The sequence below is a fragment of the Mustela nivalis genome (assembly GCF_964662115.1).
Source record: "Mustela nivalis genome assembly, chromosome: 4".
Lineage (NCBI taxonomy): Eukaryota > Metazoa > Chordata > Mammalia > Carnivora > Mustelidae > Mustela > Mustela nivalis.
Window position 1 is genome coordinate 23,194,438 of NC_139023.1, and position 22,230 is coordinate 23,216,667.

Genomic DNA, 22,230 nt, shown 5'->3' on the forward strand with positions numbered 1-22,230 from the left:
TGGGCTAACAGAAATGTTATTTTCTGTTTTGGAGGCTCTAAGTCCAAGATCAGGGTGCCAACATGGTTGGATTCTAGAGCTCTTTCTGGCCTGGAAATGGTGGCTTTTTTGCTGTGTCCTCACATGGCAAACAAAGAGCTCCAGTGTCTTCTTATATGGGTACCAGTTCTGCTGGATCACGGCTCTATCTTTATGGCCTCATTTAACCTTAATCACCCCCTTAAAGGTCTTATCTCTAATACAGTCATGCTGTTGGGGGGGTTTGGTGGTTAGGGGTTCAACAAATGAACTTTGAGAAGGCATAATTCAATATACAGTATAATGTTTTGTTAGATTTAGTCCTAAATACTAAATATTTTTGATGCTGTTATATATGGTTCTATTTTTCTTATTATATTTTTAAGTGTTTTGTGGTAAATGAACATGTAATTAATTTTTGTATATTGATTTTGTAAGAATTTGGTTTTATAAAAATAGCATATAACAGACCTAAGAAAAATTTAACTTTTCTGAAGAAAATTTTTTTTTGAAAATTTCTTTATTTCAGATTCATTGCCATACAAGTCACATAATTCTCAAAATCTAAATTTATAACTGATCATCACAAGATTCCTTATCCATATACACATTAGTTAGAAGGGAAAAAAATTCTGTACAATATTTTAGTAGTTACATGATTTGTAGGCAATAGTGAATTAGTGAAAACTGAAGAACTCCTAATGCCTTATACACAGGATAACCACTGTCAAATACAAGAAACTAGACAATAAAAGGAGACTTTCTGCTTAGTCATAGAAAAATGCTAAAGGCATTTTATGATGAGATAAATGTTTTAAGTTAGTACACAACTTATTGGGCAGATAAAACTGCTACATAAATTGGTACTTTTGCTCTTGAATATTTGTAGTATGGTATTACCCATTTATCTGACATTTAATAATACATAAAGTTCCAAGTCTGGGTTCTCAACATAGTTACTTGATAATTTTGAATAATGTCTGGTGTACTCAGAGTGATTTTTTTCATTTATCTTTCTTCTTTCAGAAGGTTTTAAAATTTTTTAACATTTAAATGACACATTTATTGGAGTTGTACCTTTTCTCCAATGGATTAAATAAACTTGTCAAAAGTATGGTTTTGTCACTTTCTGGGCCACTTAATTTGGTGTTCATCCTTTCACATGTCTCTGTTATTACATAGGGCCAAGTGACCACTGCAGCAGGTAGCTCTCCTGTTATTAGTTACACAGATAAGGAAAGATGTATATAAGCATTCCTCCTACTCAATCTGTTGACTTAAAGCAATGGGGCTCCCTAGCACCTAAATCTTTGCTTTTGTGTGTGTGTGTGTGTGTGTGTGTGTGTGTGCGTGTGTATGTATGTATACACACATATACATGTGTAGGTATGTACACACACATATACATATGTATATATACACACACACAAAATAGTAGACACTCCTTTCATTTATCTCTTCTTTTTTAGTGGGACTGTGCAATGCTGGAACAATAATCTAAAATGTCCTGAATAGTGAATTCCATTGTAACACCAGATCCAGGATAACAGCGAGCTATCAAACCTTCAAAGTGCTTGTATTGGCGTATAAATTCATCTTGCATAGAGTGCCACACCACCTATTACAAAAATGAAAATAAAAGTCATTAAATTATGAATGGAAATATATAATCAAGTGTGTAGAAATAATATCAAGATATATTCGAAGATTTTAGGAGAGGGTAATGGTTAAGGACATGCATCTTTGTTCCTTCAACTTACAAGACATGTGACCTGGAGTATGTGACATTACTGCTCTGGGCCTCAAGTTCCTCATCTGTAAACCAGGGTAGTAACAATAATACCTTTCTCATAAGTTTCTTGTGAGGACTAAATGAGTGCAAGTATGTAAGGTGCTTACCAGTGTTTGACATGGTAATGAGTTTGACACTCATTACATTTTAACTATTATTATATCTACTACAATATCCAATAGAGATGTGTATATGCACAATTATTCGTGGAACTAAGACTCGTAATTAAGTGAAATGCAACAGTTAATGGTTACATTTCATTCCAGATGGAAGTTTAAACATTTATCTAAAATGGATGATACAAAACATTGCTTGATGCCATGAAGGATACCAAAATTGAGATAGACGGATTATATATATGATTCAGCAGTGGAAACTACTTTGTAGATAACTATCAAGGCAGAACCTGATATATACATTGACATATTAGCTAATACAAACAGGTGACATTTATCAAGGCTTATTCTGTATCAGCACAGTACAAAGTGCTTTATATACGTATTATCCTATTTAAGTCTCAAGTCTACCTGGTGAGGGTGGGTGCTATGACCATCATTACTATCCAGCAGATGAGGGAATATGTTTTTCCAGGAATTTTCCTTGTAAACCCTTCATCTCATAAATCCTGCATCCTGTCCCCTTAAGTCTACTTACCGAACAGTATTACACTTTTTGCTTTATGTCTTTTAGCTCATGGTATTTCTTCTACCTGCCAATCCTCTCACTTTATCCGCATCTATCTGCCTTTCAGAGGCCAAGAGAAATGCAACAGCCCTAAAAAAGGCTTTGATAATATTGAAGTCAGAATTATTCTCACTTATCTCTGGGTCTTCCAGTGTGGTTTATAGAGAAAAATGGCCCCATCTGGGGTTTAAATTTGCCTCTACCACCCATCAGCTGTGGGACCATGTTACTCCACTTTTCTAAGCTTTGATTTTCTCATCTATAAATGGCAATAGTAGTAGTGTCCACTATATGAGAGAGGTATTATTTCTACTTTTCAAATAAGAAAATTTTGGCTCAGAGATGTTAAGTGACTTGCCCAAAGTCATGCAGCATAATCTGGAGCCACATTATGAACCTGTTTCTAACTCTGGCTCCCATGCTCAGAATCACTCCACTGTACCATATACTCTATTCCATTTAGTTATTCCCCTCAAATCTCAAAAAACAAACAGAAAGCCTAAAAAAAAAACCCTGCCCCAACCCCAAACAAAAGAAAAACAACTCATGCCTCAAAACTATAAAGTAGAAATATAAAGTAAACAGGAATAGCTAAACATATTATACATATTATTCCTTTCTTCCTCATAGCTATATAAACACATTATACATATTATTCCTTTCTTCCTCAAAACTCATTGATCTGGTCTGTACTTTATAGCTCTTTAGGGAAATTTCCTCCTGCACTAGAATTAGAAAATCTGTAGCCTTTCCAGAGGACTTGTTTGGAGAAAAGCAATATATTTTAAGATGTGCAATCTAGAATGGTTAACAGAAGGAAGCATACCTGAAGTAAGTTTTCCTCTTCACATAAATGTTTATCAACCTTCTTGTAGAGGTTATCTAGACCTTTTTTCACTTCCTTTCCAGGATACTCTTTAATGACTTTACGAAGTTCTTGTTTGTTAAATGCAAGTTGATAGCTTACTTCCTCCTCTCTTATACCTTGTGCTACTCGAGCTTCAACGCCTTCAAAGAAATGCTTCAAGGAAATGAAAAAAAAAGATGTGGAATACATACGCAACGGAATATTATGCAGCCATCAAAAACCAAAATCTTGCCATTTGCATGCAACAAAGTGGATGAAGCGAGAGTATTATGCTAAGCGAAATAAGTTGGAGAGACAAACACCATATGACTTCACTCATGTGGAATTTAAGAAAAAAAAAAATGAACAGAGAGGGTAAAAAGAGAAGCAGACTCTTTTTTTTCCCTACGATTTTACTTATTTATTTGACAGAGAGCAAGCGAGTGAGTGATTGAGAAAGCGTGTACATGCAAGCAGGGGCAGTGGCAGCAGAGGGACAGCGAGAAACAGGCTCCCCGCCAAGCAGGGAACTCGATGTACGGCTTGATCCCAGGGTGCCGGGATAGTGACCTGAGCTGAAGGCAGATTTTTTTTTTCCCCCAAAGGCACATGCTTAACCCACTGAGCCATCCAGGTGTCCCACCATAAGAGACTCTTAACTATGAAAGTACACTGAGGGTTGCTGGATGGGAGGTGGGTGAGGGGATGCGTAAGGGGTGATGGGTATTAAGGGAGGGCACTTGCTGTGATGAACACTGCGTATTGTATGTAAGTAATGCATCATTATACCTGAAACTAATACTATACTGTATGTTAACTGGAACTGAAATAAAAATGTGAAACTACCCCCCCCAAAAAAGGCAAAATAAATAAAAACAAAAATGTGAAATAAAAGAAATAATGGCTAAGCACTGCTTTTATTGTCACTTAAATTAAAAAGTCCTACTTAGAAAACAGTTTATTTTATTAACTGTATAAAACTCAGAAAATACATAAAAGTATGAAGGATAAAGTAACAATTATTTCACTACTCAGAGATAACCAGTGTTAACATTTTAGATTTCCTTCTAATCTTTTTGTTTTTTTTTTAAGATTTTTTAAAAGAGTCTATATTTTTATTTTAATATTTTATTATTTAAAAGATTTTATTTATTTGACAAAATAAATAAAGAGAGGCAGATACTTAGCGACTGAGCCACGCAGGTGCCCCAAGATTCTATTTTTGATTTTATTTTATAGAATCAGTGTGGGGCTTGAACTCATAACCCTGAGATCAAGACTTATATGCTCTACCAACTTAGACAGCCAGGCGCCCCTATTTCTAATGAGTACATAGGGGAGATAATAATATAGTATGTTATATTTTCCATGTAATACTTATTTTTTAAATTTAATTTTAATTTAAAATTTTATTTTATTTTTTTAACTCTTAAAAATATTTTGCAACACTTATTTTTTTTGAAGTATAAATTGTAATGGCTACATAATATTCCATCTAACGACTGAACTACAACTTACACATTCATTCCTCCATTACTGGATATTTAATATTTTTCACTTTTTTTTAAAAGTTGGCAGAATCTACTCAAGATTAAAAGAAATTTATTTTAAACACAATTGTCATAAGTATCTTTCATATGCAACTATTTACCCACATTATTGATAACTTTTCGGCACAAATTTCTATGACTATAATTCCTCAGTTGAGAAGTGTAATTTTAAATATTCTGAAGATTGTTAATGTACATAAATTGCTTCCCAGGCAAGTTCAAACAATTTATATTTCTGTCAATAGTACAGAAGAGACTGCTACTACCATATTATCACGATTTAAAGAAATCATTGCACTTTGATGAGTGAAAAAGACTTGTTTCTTTATTTCACAATTTTTTGGCTATAAATGAAGTTAACTTGATTTCATATGTTTCCTAGTATATTCAGAACCCTTGCCCATTTATATGTTGGGATTTTAGTGTTTGTCTTACTGATTTAAAAAAGGTATATTATAGTTTATATTACTGACTACTGGACTGTTACAAATATTCATCTCAGGTTGTCTCTGAAATATATTTGTTTTTTTAAATTTTTTTATATTTGTTTTTAATGCAATTTTATTGATTGGCAAGTCTGTATTTGATCACTATACAATATACTCTTAATACTGAAAAGGCAAACCCCCTTCTCATTACTTTTCTCTAAAATTTTCTTGGCAATTACTCTTTGCTTATTCTTCATTAAATTATTATTATTATGTTTTTGCTAATAATTGTTTTGACAAGTCTATTCCTGGTGCTTTTAGATTTTTGTTTCTATATAAACTTTTAATTGGTTATTAGGACATACAGGAAATAAGTTGTTTTTTATATTTTTATTTTGAATCCTGTTATTTATTATAGTTCAGTAATTTCAACATATATACCTGTAATTATAATCTTGACTCTCTTTTTCTTTAAAGAGAGAGAATGTGTGTGCATGTGGGCAGGGTTGGGAGGGAGAGAGGGAGAGGGAGCGAGAATCTTAAGTAGGTTCTTACTCTCAGTACAGAACCCGATGCAAGCACTTGAGCTCATGACCCTGAGATCATGACCTGAATTGAAATCAAGAATCAGATGAGCCACCAAGTGCCCTGTTAACTCTCTTTCAATATATTTTACTTATGTTTTAGGTCTTATTGCATTGGCTAGAGCTTCTACAGCAATGTTAAATATTAAAGGATCTAGCAATGTTTCTGCTTTAAATTTGATTTCACAGGGAATGTCTCTGATGTTGCAGTTAAGTATCACACAGGATTTAGGTCTGAGACAGACCTTTAACACTAGAGGGAGGGGCAAAGGGAGAGAATCATCAAGCAGACTCCCAGTTAGTGTGGAGTCTGATGTGGTGCTTGACCTCACAACTCCTGAGATCGTGACCTGAGCCAAAACCAAGTCAGAGGCTCAGCGAACTGAGCTACCCAGGTGCCCCCAAACCATCCTTTCTTAATTTTAGTCAACTATGTTCTGGGGAATAACTCAGTTCAGGAAAGGAAGGGAAAGAAAGAAGAAAAGAAGAAAAATTTTTAAGTTTTTCCTTTCATCTTGATAAAGTTTTTGAAACCTTCATCTGAACTAAGGTTAAAGACCCACCATTTGTGAGGTATGAAATAGAAGAGTCTGGAATAATGGAAAAGCCTGACCTGGGGTTCATTCCCCAGCTTTGCTACTTGCCAGTTGTTGTAACTTTAAGCAAGTGTATTTACTTTCAGTTTCTTCATTTGTAAAATGGGTTGATACCACCTTACCCCATGTCACTGTTTACAACAATTAAAAGAAATAACACCGACCATCTAGCAGTATCTTAGTACACTGGAACCTTTGATAACTGGGTCCCTCCTTCCTTATCCTTCCCATCAATGCATGAGCAAATTTAGGATGAATGTCTTGTGTTTTTCGTATGTAAACATATGTACAGAGGTTCAAAATCAGGAAAATAATAATGAATGAAAATATACTTACATTTAGTTTTTCAAGAGGTTGTCCTAAAGAGTAAATGACATAAGACTGAAGGTGATCTGTGTATTTTTGTTTGGCTTCTTTTTTTTCAGCTTCTAGACATGAGATTTTCAAACGAGAAAGTGTTGCAAAAATATGGTGAAAATTTTCCATCATAACTACATCTCTGGGGGTCTTCTGGCTTTCATTTGCTACTTTCTCCACTAAAATAAAAGAAGAAAAAATATAATAACATCCTGACATTAGGATTACCATATTTAGTTATAAAATACTTACATGATTTTTTTTTCATTTTTAAGTTTAAGAAGTAAGCACATTTCTGGACTTAAGATAGTCTAAAGGGTCTCCATATCCACCTAGCCCTAATACAAAAATCACACTGAAATAGTTATAAACAGGGGCGCCTGGGTGGCTCAGTGGGTTAAGCCTCTGCCTTCGGCTCAGGTCATGGTCTTGGGGTCCTGGAATCGAGCCCTGCAATGGGTTCTGTGCTGCTCAGCAGGGAGCCTGCGCCCTCCTCTCTCTCTGCCTGCCTCTCTGCCTACTTGTGATCTCTCTCTGTCAAATAAATAAATAGAATCTTTAAATAAAATAAAATAATTATAAACATATAAATGGAAATGTAGTATATAATAAAGGTAGCTTTTCAAATCAGTGGGGGAAATGATGAATTATTCAGAATGTGGTAGGACAACCAGCTGGTCCTTTCAAATACACTAATAAACCTGGATTCCTATTTCCCATTTTTAGCCAAACAAATTCTAAATTGCTCAAGTACTTGAAAATGTAAAAAGCAAATAAACAAATATAATCAAAAGTACTAAGGAAAATAAATCTAATTAAAAAAATAACGTTGGGGCTCCTGAGTGGCTCAGTTACTTAAGTGTTTGCCTTCAGCTCAGGTCATGATCCTAGCGTCCTGGGATGGAACCCTACATTGGGCTCCCTGTCAGCAGGGAGACTGCTTCTCCCTCTGCCTCCAACTCCCCCTGCCTGTGCTCTTTCTGTGCCAAATAAATAAAATCTTACAAAAAATAATTTTGTGATTGCATGATTTTTTTATAGATAATCCAAAACTTAGAAATCATAAAAGGAGAGATGGATAAATCTGAGAGGAAATTTCCAAAGCTCTTGCATGACAAAAGAAAAGATACTATGAACAAAATCAATTTTACTCTATTAAGTTGACAAAGAATAAAAAGACTGAAAATACTTACTAATATTCAGCATTAATGAGAACATTAAACTCCTGGAACATTAAACTCACCTTTCTGTGAGACAATCTGGCAAAGGCCTTGAGATATACGCAAACCTTTTGACCTGGTAATTCCATTTCCAGTAATTTACCCCAAGGAAATTATTGGGCAAGAATACAAAAATATATGCAAAAAATTGGAAACTAAATGCCTATTAATGAAGATTTGATAAATAATGATTTAAGATTTGATAAATAATGATAATAATATAAGATTTGATAATGATAAATAATGATACAGTATTACACATTCATTAAAAATGATTACAGTCATAATAAAAACTGACAAGGAGAGGTATTAGAATAACAGAGTAGCGGGTTCCAAAACAGTGTAAGGTATGATAAAAACTTATATTCAAGAATATACATACACATATATACAGTAGGCACAAAAATAAGAAGGAGAAATATTTAAAAGTTTAGAAGAATAAAAATGAAATGTTCTCTGCCTGATGAAATTACAAATTATTTTCATTTTTTCTTGATTTTTTTAATCTTTTTTTTCATTTTGGGGGGTGTACAATGAGCATATATTACTTTACAGTCAGACAAAGCAAAGCTACTTTGAATTTAATTTCTTTTTTTAAAGTAGGCTCCATACCCAGCATGAAGCCCAACCTGGGGTTTGAACTCATGACCCTGAGATGAAGATCTGAGCTGAGCTGAGATCAAGAGTTGGATGCTTGACCAACCGAGCCACCCAGGTGCCCCAAAGCTATTTTTAAATTTAAAAGAAATACCCCTCAAAATGAATGAATGAATGAACGAATGAATGATCAACCATATGAACATTCAATCATATAATTTATCCATCTTTCCCCTAGGCCTGCTTCCACTGAAAATGTTGTATGTGATTGGAAAGATGATTGCACTTCCTGTCAACTGTTTCAGCTTTCAAAGTTCCTGAATATATGCAGTCAGATCATTTATTACAAACTAAATGGCCCATTATACTGTTTCTGTAACCTAATTGTAGGATCTGCCACAGGAAGACCGTAGTTTAGCATTAATCTACCTTATGTGACAGATTAAAAAACCAAGGCCTAAAGAAGTAAATTGATTTGTTTAATATTACACAAACATCACTGCCTATCATCTCCCAAAGAGTCTCGCTAAAATGCAAATGTAAAATCTCATTTTAAAATTTTTTAAAAGGGTTGGTTTTTTTTGTGATTAAAAAAGGAATTCCAATTTTGCATAGTGATAATCCCATATGAACCCTAAAATAGAAGCGGTTCCTGATGAATATGAATGGGTTTAATGTACTGCTTCTTACTTTTTCAGATTCAAGAAATAGTTACTTTCAAAAAACTTAAATAAGACTATAGAATATGGAAATAATGAACATATCTATCTCCCAACTTGAGTGACCATAAATAGTGAACCGACCAACCAAAAAATTCTTCAGTACATCACAAAGACTTACCATTAACAAATACTCCTCTGATAAGTTTAGTGTATGCTTTATCTAGATCTCCACGACGCTCGGCATTTTTAAAGATCGATTCTGCAAGTCCAGCAAATTCTTCAAATTCAGCAACAAATGGAAGAATTCCTACTTTACTCTTCTTTGAAATTTTTACTTCTTCCATTTGCCTTATTTGGTTACTCTATAGTTAGGCAGAAAGCAAGAGAGAGAAATAGACAAGGAACTTAGAAACATATAATTGTAAGTAAACGTATATATCACAGAGAAAGGGCATAATTTATACCTAGAACATTTTGGATGTTTACTAATTACAGATTAATACAACAGGGGTAACCAAGAAACACTATTTTTATAGATTAAAAAGAACATACACATATCTTTTTATTGTTGTTGTTAAAGATGGAGAGAGAGAAAGTGGGGTGGGGTAGAGGGAGAGAGAGAGTAGCAGGCTCCTCGGCCAGCCCAGAAAGAACTGGGGCTCAATCTCACAAGCCTGAGGTTACGACCTGAGACAAAATCAAGAGTTGGAAGCTTTAACCAACTGAGCCAGGCAGGTGCTCCAAATGTACATATATTTTAAGAAAAGGAAGTCAACGAAAAAAGCCAAATTATTTAAAACAAGAAACAAACTTTGTGAAGCTCAAGTTTTTGTAGAAGTGAAAACAAGCAATAAACGATTCTATCATTCGTGAAAGGTAAATAATAGGCGATTGCTCATTTTGGGGTAGAGCAGATACCAGAGCCCACACTGGATTTCTCTCCGTTATTTCTAGTTGGTGGTCATGTGGCCAAGTTTGAGAATCATAGTCATTTCCAATTCTCATCAGCCTAAAATCTGTGTTTGGACAGACCAGTTCTTTGATTTCTGGATATGAGAACAGCGGGAGAACAGGCATTTCCACAATGGATTTATACTATATAAGTATGTTTTGTAACTATCAGTTACTTATCCTACTTATTCTCTATTTATTTCAGCAAAGTGCCTGTGTATAATGGCAATAAAGTACAAAAGGGATGCCTCACACAGACAAAACCTAGACATTTGGTTTCAAAAAATCCATGGATTCAGTTACAGTTCTACGTCCTTCTCAGAGGATCTAGATAAGAATTACTCTGTCAAATACTGTTAAGACACTTTATTTTTTTTCAAGATTTTATTTATTCATTTGACAGAGATCAAAAGTAGGCAGAGAGACAGGCAGAGAGAGAGGGGGCAGCAGGCTCCCCACCGAGCAGAGAGCCTGATGTGGGGCTCGATCCCAAGACCCTGGGATCATGACCTGAGCCGAAGGCAGAGGCTTTAACCCGCTGAGCCACCCAGGTGCTCCAGGACATTTTTACTTCTACATAAATCTCATAAATGATTTTTGTGGTATAACTTGAAAATCATATGACATGTGGGTTAGAAAAGTAATTCTCTGCGGGCACCTGGGTGGCTCAGTGGGTTAAAGCCTCTGCCTTCAGCTCAGGTCATGATCCCAGAGTCCTGGGATCAAGCCCTACATCAGGCTCTCTGCTCTGCAGGGAGCCCTCCCCACCCCCCACCTCTCTGCCTACTTGTGATCTCTGTCAAATAAGTAAATAAAAATCTTAAAAAAAAAAAAAAAAGGTAATTCTTTGTAGGCTACAGGCATTAGTATTAGAAAGTCCTGGGGAGTACTGTCAACCACTCAATACTATCTTTCCTACTATGGCACACCCATTTTATTGTACTTCACAGATACTGATTATTTATTTATTTATTAACACAAATTGGAGGTCTGTGGCAACCCTGTATTGGCACGTCTGTCAGTACCATTTTCCAACAGCATTTGCTCATTTCATGCCTCCGTGTCACACTGTGGTAACTGTTTGGCAACATTTCAAACTTTCTCATTATTGCTATACTTGTTATGGTGCTTTGTGATCAGTGATCTTTTGTTTGGGGTGCCACAAACTATGTCCATTTAAGCTAGCAACCTTAATCAATAAATGTGTGTATTCTGACTGCTCCATCAACCAGCCATTCTCCCTTCTCTTTCCCTCTCCTTAGGTCCAGACACAGTTTTATTCTGAGACACAATATCGACATGAGGCCAATTAAGTGTTCAAGTCAAAGGAAGGGTCTCATGTTTCTCGCTTTAGATCAATAGCTAAAAATGATGAAGTTTAGGGAGGAAGGCATGTCACAAGCTGACAGGCTGAAAGCAAGGCCTCTTGCACCAAAGTCAAGTTGTAAATGCACAGGAAAGTTCTTGAAGGAAATTAAAAGTGCTACTCCAGTGAACACAAAAATTGTAAGAAAGCAGAAACAAACTTCTTGCTGATATGGAGAAAGTTTTAGCAGTCACGATAGAAGATCAAACCAACCACAACATTCCCTTAAACCAAAGCCTAATCCAGAGCAAGGCCCTGACTCATTCTGGGAAGGCTGAGAGGTGAAGATGTTGCAGAAGGAAAGCTGGCGGCTAGCAGATGTTGGTTCACAAGGTCTGCGGAAAGAAGCCATGTCCAGAACACAAAGTGCAGGGTGAGGCAGCACGTGCTGATGGAGAAGCTGCAGCAAGTTCCCCAGAAGACCCAGCTAAGGGAATTCATAAAGGTGGCCACACTAAACAACAGATTTTCATGGAGACAAAACAGCTTTCCATTAGCAGAAGATGCCACCTGGGACTTTCATAGCCAGAGATTATCAATGCCTGCTTCAAAGCTGCAGGGGACAGACTCACTTGTTATGGGCTAATGCATCTGGTGACTTTAAGTTGAAGCCAATGTTCACTTATCATTCCAAAAAATCGTAGGGCCCTTAAGAATTATGCTAAATTTACTCTGTTTGTGCTCTATAAATAGAACAAAACCTGGATGACAGCTCATCTTTTTATAACATGATTTACTGACTATTTTAAGCTCACTGTTGAGAGCTAGTACTCAGAAAAAAATAGTCCTTTCAAAATATGACAGCTTATTGACAATGCACCTGGTCACCCAAGAGCTCTGACGGATATGGACAATGAGATTAATGCTGTTACGTGTTTGCTAACACAATATCCATTCTGTAGCCTGTGGATTCAGGAGTCATTTCAACTTCCAGGTTTCATTATTTAAGAAAAGTATTTTATAAGGCTAAGCTGCTTAGTGATTCCTCTGGTGTATCTGGGAAAAATAAAGTGAAAACCTTCTGGAAAGGATTAACCATTCTAGATGCCGCTAAGAACATATGCGCTTCATGGGAAGAGGACAAAAGTATAATGTAAACAGGATTCTAACCCTTACGGAGGACTTTGAGGGGTTCACGACTTCAGGGGAGGAAGTAACTGCAGCAGATGTGGTAGAAATGGGGAAAGAACTAGAATTACGAGTGAAGTCTGAGATATGACTGAATTGCTACAATCTCATGATAGAACTTCAATAGATGAGGAGTTGCTTCTTAGGGGTGAGTCAAGAAGGTGGTTTCTTGAAATAGAACTTATTCCCGGTGAAGATGCTGTGAAGAATGTTGAAATGGCAACAGATTTAGAATATTACATAAACTTAGTTGACAAAGCAACATGGTTTGAGAGGACGGTCTCCAATTTTGAAAGAAGGTCTGCTGTGGGTAATATGTTACTGAACAGCTTTGCGTGCTATAGAGAAACAGAAAAGAAGAGTCGATTCATGGGACAAAACTTCCCTGTTGTCTTATTTTAAGAAACTGCCACAGCCACCCTAACCTTCAGCAACCACCACTCTCATCAGTCAGCGGCCAAAAACACGGAGTCAAGAACTTTCATCAGCAAAAACCTTAGAACTCGCCGAAAGCTAAGATGATGGTTAGCATTTCTTAGCAATAAGGTATTTTTAAATTAAGTTATGGACACTGTTTTTTAGGCAAAATGCTACTGAACCCTAACAGATTATGATAGTATGATAAATATGCAGTATGATAAACATAGCTTTTATGTACTTTTATGTACATATAAACAAAACTTTTATATGTACTGGGAAACCACAAAATTCATCTGAATTCACTTTATTTCAATAACTTGCTTCATTATGATTCTCGCTTTACTGAGGGAGCTTGGGTTCACTGAGCCTCAAGATTCTCTGAGGTATCCCTGTGTTCCATTTCAATGGTATCGATAACTGTGAAAAGTAAAAAAATGGATGCAGCAGAGAGGGTAGTGTAATACTGCAGGTGCTGGAACCAGACAGTCTGGGTATGCACACTAATTCTAGCACTTTTTACTGTTGACCTGGGCAAAGTAACATAACCCCTCAGAGAGTCTACTTAATGTAGGAGGAAGGACAGTGTCAAGTTTAGGTGACATAAAGTGTGCAAGGTGCTCAGACCAGTGCCTGGTGCCCAGGAAGCACTAATTTATGAATGCTGGTCTACAGTAGTTATTAAGCTGCATGAAGATTTTTGTTCAGTGTGGCATTTAAAGGCACAGGATAGAATTATAGCCTGAATATACTTAAACATCAACAGGAAATATTCTAAATGACAGTTGTCAGTTCTGGCATTGTAACTGGTAGAATAGAAATAATACATTTGTTTAAGAAAAGAGCCATCAGGGGGTACATGGGTACCTCAGTCAGTTAAGCAACAGATTTCCTGGTTTCAGCTCAGGTCATGATCTCAGGGTTGAGAGATCGCCTTGCGCTGGCCTCTGCACTGGCCGTGGAGCCTGCTTAAGATTCTCTCTCTCTCCCTCTGCCCCTTCCCCCCACCTTGCACACACGTGCACGCTTTATCTCTCAAAACAAAGCCATCGGTGAACTAAATCTTACACAAATAAAATTTCTCTCAAGCTCAACTCATATATTATTTGCAGCTGACTGCTCAACACAAAGGTTATTCAGAGATTAAGACTAGAACTTGGGTGCGAGGCACAGATCACTGAATTACTTAACCGTGCTCTCTGCCCATGGCAATGTAACCAAATCATAACATTCTCAAAGGTTTAAGAGGGCAAGTCCAAATCACTATAGTGTGAAGAATCTTGAAAAGCAAATTGAGTGCAGATAAGAATATATGGGACAGCAGAGCTTACCTTGGTAGTACTTAGCATGTCACTTACTTTCTAACTTTAGTTTTAGCTTGGGCTGGGCTAGCTTTCTTAATCCTGTTCTTTGAAGAACAGCAGGTGCTCTGAGCTTAGCCACCAGATGAAAGAGCCAAACCCGATGCTATCTGTTCCACTTTCTGCAGTCATCTGACATTCATGCTTTTGGCTCAATATAAACAGGCTCATTTATTATCTTTTCAAGGTACGCCTTAGGGTCTAATCTTGTCCCAAATACCAAAATACAACACTTACTGAGTACATACTACCCATCAGACACTGTGAGAAGACATGAGTTAAAATAAGAGAGAGATGTCCCTTTAGTGAGAAAAGACAGATCCTTTAGAAATACTTGTAAATTTATGAGAAATACATGTAATTTTATAAGAAAATAATGAGTTCATACCCTTGTCTAAGTTCACTTACTTTGTTTTTCCACTATTCGGTCTTGAGAATAACATGAACATTGTTTAATCAACTATTAGGAATTATTACCACTAGCGGCAACAGCAGCACCACCGTTATGAGCGATGAGTTAGTAAGGTGTCACTTCTGTGTAAGGCAGTGTGGTAATAAGCACGTCATCTGAAGCCACATCTCTATTTACCTGACACTCCATCCTATGCTTTTAACAATTAGCTTCGGTTGGACTGACAGGTGTTACACAGAGCTATATTTTACTAATAAAAGCAACAAAGCCTTCAGAGTCTGGAAGTGTAGAGTCCTCATGATTTAGTGCTCCTGCTGTGTCACACGGAACTCATTATCTCAGCCGTTGGCAGCTCTTCCTTTGCCCTTTGCCCCCAGCTAGCAGTCAGACCCTCTAGGTTTAGCATCACTGCTGGAGAAGGTGGGAGAGGCAAGAGGTCTAAAGTGGTCAAATTCTGTAATATTTCAAATGTCAAGTGAAGTCACGTGGTAAGAAAAGAGGATTAACAAGCCTATTGAGGTGACATTTAAGTTTCTATAATGAACACAGGTTGCCTTTATATTTTAAAAAGTCAATAAATATTGTTTTACAAAAGTACAAAAGTGATGTGGATTTTAACTGCCCTTAATATTTTTATCTCCTATTGTTTTATGGATATGCAAGAGCTGGATATGACTCAGAGGTTACACAGTAGAAATATTCAAATGATAGACACCCACCTTTACATACTAACTACATTAATAAAATTCAGCTTTTATTTTAGAACCTGGCCCAGACCAATTCCTACCTTACCAATTCCTACCTTACCAAAACCTAGACAAAATAAAATTATTAATGATTTTTCTTTCCAATAGAACATAACGATTGCTGGAAGTTATTATAAGAACAATGTATTCTCTATTTTTTTAAAGGCATTTAAAAAATTATTTTAAATTTTTTATTAACATATAATGTATTATTAGCCCCAGGGGTACAAGTTAAGGCATTTTTTTAAAGGTTTATTTATTTATCTTGGTGGGGGAGGGCAAATGGGGAGGGAGAGGGACAAACAGGCTTGCACTGAGCACAGAGCCCAATGTGGAGCTCCATCTCAGGTCCCTGGGATCATTACTTGAGCAAAAACCAAGAGCTGGACACTTAACAGACTTTGTCACTCAGGTGCCCCAAAGAACAATGTATTCTTAAAATAAAACAATATGATTATTAATTAAAGCTATCAAACTAATAAACCTAATTAAATAATTTAAAGAATCAATTAAAATGATCTGATTATTAATTTTCTTATCAGAGCATATTTTAAGAAGGATAACAACAATAAATCCAAATGAGAGTTTCAGTTGTTTCATGTGACCTATGGTCACCAATCAGTTAAATGAAGTTTCAGTTACTTAGTGGCTCTCTCAAGCAGCTGCTGCCTCTATGCCACTTACTCCAGAATTTGCCAAGACTCACACACAGTGGAGAAGGGCAGCTAGCTGCATAGTAGCATCCCACCAACTCTATGCCTATATCTGCAGCCAACACTCTGCTTCAGGGCTTTGAGGGATGTGAACAGTAGACACTCAATGGAGAACTGAAAATCCCTCTCTCTTTTTAAAAAATTATTGTGTTGTGTTAGTCACCATACAGTATACCATTAGTGTCTGAAGTACTGTTCCATGATTCATTGTTTGCATATAACACCCAGTTCTCTCTTGATTTAAATATATTTACCTGTTTTTTTTTTTGCAATGATTAGAACTTTAAGTTATTTAAAAAAAGAAAAAAAAAACAACTTACAATGCATTTGTCAAAGTTCCTTTTGACAGTCACCAAAACATTTCCCAACGTAGTACTCAGAAAAGAAGCAGGGTCCACATTCTGTGCAGTCCACACGTGATGGCTCATTTTGACAAGCATGTAGAGGGAGTTAAAGCTATCAATTTTGTCTCCTAATGCAATCAGGTTGTTCAGTTCTGGCTCAATGCAGCGAAATATTTTAATCATCATCTGACGGATCATATCTTTCCTGTTCAGGAAACAAACAAAATATGGGAATTGATTATAGAGGTTTCATATCTTGATCTTTAACTCTAATCCACTGCAGATATACAAAATGACTAAAATTTCACATTTCAACGAAAAACGTCCAGATAGGATGAACTAATTATTCTACAGCAGTTTCCAACATAAAAATATTTTTTGAAGTTAAGTTTTATTACACAAAATATAACTTCATGTCATTTGTAAAGCTGGATCCTGAAATGTGCTTCTGTAATTTCTGCTACTTCTTACCAGCAAACACTAAACGGATTGCACTTTTTTGTGATTACCAAGCCAAAAAGAGCTGAAGAGTCAGACAACAGGACCAATTTTAACTGAGTAAGACGTTTGAAAAGACACTGGGCACACATGTCAGTGCTCTGAGGGCTGTCACATCACCAGAATCATCTGGCTCCTCACTGAACAGCACCCCTTGAGGTTCAATTTTAAGTGTCCCCCTCCCCAGATAAACAACAGATATTAACAAACACATACTCAGATGAGACAGGCGGTGGCACGCCAGCATTATTTTGCCGGGATAATGTTCCTCCATCTAGGTCCTCTGCTTCAGTCTGCAAAAATTATTCGGGTACTTTACATAATAAAAGACCAACAATTTGACTAGTTTATATAGCAAAAGCCTGCTCAGTCCTAAAATTCCTAGGAGAGAATACATTATGAAAAATAATGATTTTTAAAGGTAGTACTATTGATAAAACAATATAACTTAGTATGTTGTTTAAGAATGGTTAGGGAATGTTTTGTTCTTAGATTTTATCTGAGAATTACTGTGGGCTGAGAAGATGTGCCTGTGTGTATGCATATGAGGGGAAAGCAGGGACAGAGAAGGTACTGGAGGCTCAGAGGGGAAGGGAAGCTCAAAAAACCAGAAACAACTTTTAAGAAAGAATTTTAAAAATTAAAGAATTTCATCAATCATTTAAATAAAACTTTAGCATTTAAAAAATGTTATTAAAAATTCTTAGAGAGGCTAACAAGCAAATTTACTATCAACATCATCTATAAGAACAAATTCATTTTACGACTGCTTTTTATATATTGGTTCTGTATATTAAGATGACCTTACTTTTTTTCAAGTAAGCTTTATGCCCAACCTGGGGCTCAAACTCACAGCCTGGAGATCAAGAGACACATGCTCTATCAACTGAGCCAGTGAGCCACCCAAGATGACCTTAATTTAAAAATCACTTTATTTGTATTGTGCTTTTAAGTTTTTCAAAATATTGCAACAGCATCTCATATTATTTTCTTACATTTATGCCACCTGAGAGACATGCTGAACAGTTATTATTCATTGTATAGATAAGGAAAACTGGGGATTAAATAATTGGTTTAAGGTCTCATACCTAGTTAGTAACAAAGGCACAGGAAAGGTTCAGATTTGGGGCCTGTTTCTTTCTTTCTTTTTTTTGTTAGACCTTGGTATATGCACTCATATATCTTTCTCCTTTGAAAATTGTATTTTTTCTTGGTGACTACTAAAATGCTAAAATTTCCTTTTGAAGAATATTTTTTACAAAGTAAATTCAGCCAATTCCCTCTTACTAATTTAGAGGCTATTTAGGTCTAAGACAATTTGGAGTATTGTCTTAGACCTAAATGTCTGGAGTAGCCAACTATCACTGTTTTCATTATCTTGTGATATGACAAAAATTACTGAAAAAATCCTTGCATTGTAAATTTTTTCTTTTTCTGTTCTGATGTTGAAATTGTGACAATAAATTAATTAGGCTAATTATACTACTGATTATAAATATTAGCCAACAAATAAATGTGAGCCATACCATAGTTCCAGGCATACTTTGATGTTGCTGTAGTTTGAAAAATTTACTTATGAAGTCCTGTTCTGCCAGACACAAGGGCTCTAGTTCACTTAGTACCTGTTCAAAGATCTGAAGAAAACAAAAATGAACTGCACCAAACGCATAAAAACATCTTCTACATTTAATTCACTTTTCAGGAGAGATCATAGATGCTTTACGTATTATCTCAATAGAATCCCAAAAGAAACTATTCCAAGATTGATAGGACAATGCAGAAGTATTAAGGCTTAACAGGGCCAGACACACCTAAAAAAAAAAAAACTCAAAATAATTATTCACTTGGAATCTGGAAAGAGGAACACAGAGACAAACTTTTTAAGCTTAATGCATTGCAGAGAACAGTTTAGCTTCATAAAAGCTGTTATTTCCACTTTACTTTGTAGTTGGCTCAAGGAACTTAAAGATACAAGCTCTTAATGATTTATAATAAATTTTAATAAAGTTGTTATGTCAATGAATTGATAATATACATTTCAGTTGCCATTTGAATAGTATTTTTTTTTTCAGATTCAGAATTTGAAACATATGGTTAATTCAGAGAGCCAACATAGCCCAAATCCTGGAACACACTTAAAGCAATAACAGACTGCTATTAGAAAACAAATGTTCATGTTTAAGACATACTTGTTATATTATTTTACCTTATCAAATTTGGTCCTGTCGGCAACATCGAGATCAGAGGCAGACATGTTTCCCATATCCAACAAAGAAGATGACTGAGATCTGCGATTCCCTGAACTCTGAACGCTGAGTTTATTTAGACTAGAAGTAGATCCAGTTAATTTCCCAGAACTTCCATGAAGACCTAAGAAATAATAAAACTTTGAAAGTTGTGACCTTCATGAATAAAAGACCCATAGTGTGAATGAGGGCTCTTGCCTACTGTCTTCGTATTCAGCGCTCATATCAGTTATCACACAAATCGACCACATGGGCTGTGCGGAAGCGTGTCCTGCTCTCTCATTAACATCTGTGTCCTATTTCTGAGCATACTGCAAGAAGTAGCGAAAACTACACAGATTTACAGAATAGGACCAAAAGCGGTCTTAAGGATCGCATGATCTATACCCTACCCAGTGCCACCAAAGTTGTCTAGTATTTCTAGGCTAAAGTAGATGAAGATTGCCTTCCTGAGTTACTCAAAAGATATAAATATGGATGAAGGCCAATGACTCCTTGGTGTACTAGCTATGAGGTCTTTTTAATTTTTATTTTTTAATGACATTTTTTCTTTCTGAAGAAAACGGCCATATCCTAATATTACACGCCTCCACATTAAATGAAAATATTGGGTTGAACCATACAAAACTGCCAATAAGCCATCATTCTTGCCCTACAAAAAGCAGATTACATATGATGCAACTTAACACATTCCTGAATCCAGAAACTGTTTTTTACAGTAACTGAACTGATTATCTACAGCTCTTTAAAAACTAAACAAATGAAGAGGAAAAAACCACCTGAAAACTTGTTATACTTAAAATACAACTAATATGTAATATATACATCATGAAATGCATAATATGAGACATCTTTGAGGAAAAATGAGAACAATGTGGCTGGACAATATTCTATATCCATCAAGGAATTAAAGGCTTCCATTTTTACAAGAAAATGTAATATTTTTATTCAGAATTAAATATAAACAATGAATAATTTTTTTTTAATCTTCTAAAATATTTCTCAGTTAACCTATGTTATTTGCTGATGGTCAGAAGGGACAGATGAAGATATAAGGACAATTAAAGATACACCTTAGTTTCATTATGCAAAAATCTGACCATATTTGTAAGAATTTTTATAGTTTCTAAACAAAGCCTGAAAACAGAAGTTTAATGGTTAAGACTTTTCATAATTTCTGATTACCCACCATATATTTTGAATTACAATTTTTGAATGTAGCCATACCACTACCTTCATGCTGGTTTTCTTCCACCGAACCTGGCAACTCAGAGCAATCAAATGTTTTCGGATGTAACTTTTTTCAAGACAAAAAACTAATTTCTAGACATTAAACAAACATGCATTGAGAATACCTACTAATACACTAAGCATACTCACTCTCTGTTTCCTGTTTGACAGCACTTTCTTTTCGAGGCAGTGTAGCTGTGATGGATTAGGTTGCAAGCATCAAAGACAAAGACAAGTTAATAAACTGCAATTTGCACAAACCATGCACAAGAGGAAGTTAAAGCTCTAGTTTAAAAGACACATGCAAAGAACCATGAGCATCAAGTAACAAGAGGTGCAACGTATGTTTAGTTGGTCAGCTACTTTACTGGTCTAATGTTTGTTGTTACTCAAAGAGGCAAAAATATCTTATTTGTCGGCCCCTCTCCCAACACTTTTAAGTGATTTTTTTTTTTTTTTTAAAGTTTATGGAGCTAGTGCGCTTAAACTTTAAAAGACTACATTTGTAAGTTTTGGTTTCTGGGAAAAAAGTATTTTTAAAATTTTTAAAAGTCATTTTATTTTATTTTATTTTAATCATAAGTGTACTCTTTAATCCCCAGCCCCTATTTCACCCATCCCCCCACCCACCTGCCCTCTGGGGACCATCAGTTTGTCCTCTATAGTTAAGTGTCTGTTTCTTGTCTGCTTGTTCGTTTTGTTTCTTAAATTCCACATACGAGTGAGATCATATGGTCAAGTAAAAATTAATTTATTAGAATGAAGTTGTAGACTTAGATATTAAGCACATCAACATTCTCGCTCCCTGAAAAGTCCTGAGAGGAGTCTCCACTGTAATGAATAATGTTATGACCACATCTGATAAAAAATTACATGGGGGGGTGTTAAAATCATTTCAAAATGTCAACCTGAACTACTTAGTAGCTGGCTTTATGAACACCTAGAATGAAAATTAGATATCAAAATACTAATTATCAGGAGATGGGTGGATGGAGGGCTTAAAGCCAAAGGAAAAGGTTTAATACAGGAATCTGAGTTCTTTTGGGATCATTTGACATTTCTTTTATTCTAAAACTTCTCTCTATATAATATTTATCAGATCAATTGTAGAGATCATCTTGTGAAACATTCTCAACTCAAATTAGAAGTTAATGTGAAAGGCAAAGAAAGAACTTACAGAATGAAAGAGAAAATTAAGGAATATAACTATAACCTAGAAATAATTTAAATACAGAGAACAATGTATCAAACTGTCACCATCCCTACCAAACTTCAAGGCAAAAGCCCAAGTAAAAGCTACTGACATGTCATACCAGGGATATGTACATCTTTGCAGCCCTAGCTTTGTGAAGCTTAAGAAGAATGAAACACCAAAGCTAGAGATATAAGTGGTAAGCAGGGATCACGCTGGATCAACTAGTGGGCCAATCTGAACAGTACCTCCTAGTGGCCTCAAGCTGTCACTATACTAAGTTCACCAGTT

The 22,230-nt window shown here is 35.7% G+C and overlaps 1 protein-coding gene across 4 annotated transcripts in view; it reads right to left on the reverse strand.

The window, feature by feature from the left end:
* Nucleotides 1-519: 519 nt before the first annotated feature.
* EXOC1 (exocyst complex component 1) overlaps nt 520-22,230 on the reverse strand; it is a 60,190-nt gene continuing 38,479 nt past the window's right edge. For 2 of the 4 annotated variants that reach the window (XM_082728655.1, XM_082728654.1), the window contains 9 exons: nt 20,898-20,942; nt 19,478-19,641; nt 18,798-18,905; nt 17,488-17,564; nt 16,750-16,978; nt 9,514-9,697; nt 6,836-7,035; nt 3,321-3,515; nt 520-1,636 (listed from right to left, as the gene is read on the reverse strand). In XM_082728655.1, coding sequence (XP_082584781.1) covers nt 1,484-1,636; nt 3,321-3,515; nt 6,836-7,035; nt 9,514-9,697; nt 16,750-16,978; nt 17,488-17,564; nt 18,798-18,905; nt 19,478-19,641; nt 20,898-20,942 — 1,355 coding nt within the window. In that variant the 3' untranslated portion in view covers nt 520-1,483. The remainder of the gene's footprint in view (nt 1,637-3,320; nt 3,516-6,835; nt 7,036-9,513; nt 9,698-16,749; nt 16,979-17,487; nt 17,565-18,797; nt 18,906-19,477; nt 19,642-20,897; nt 20,943-22,230) is intronic. The other 2 variants (XM_082728657.1, XM_082728656.1) reach the window with 1 other exon arrangement.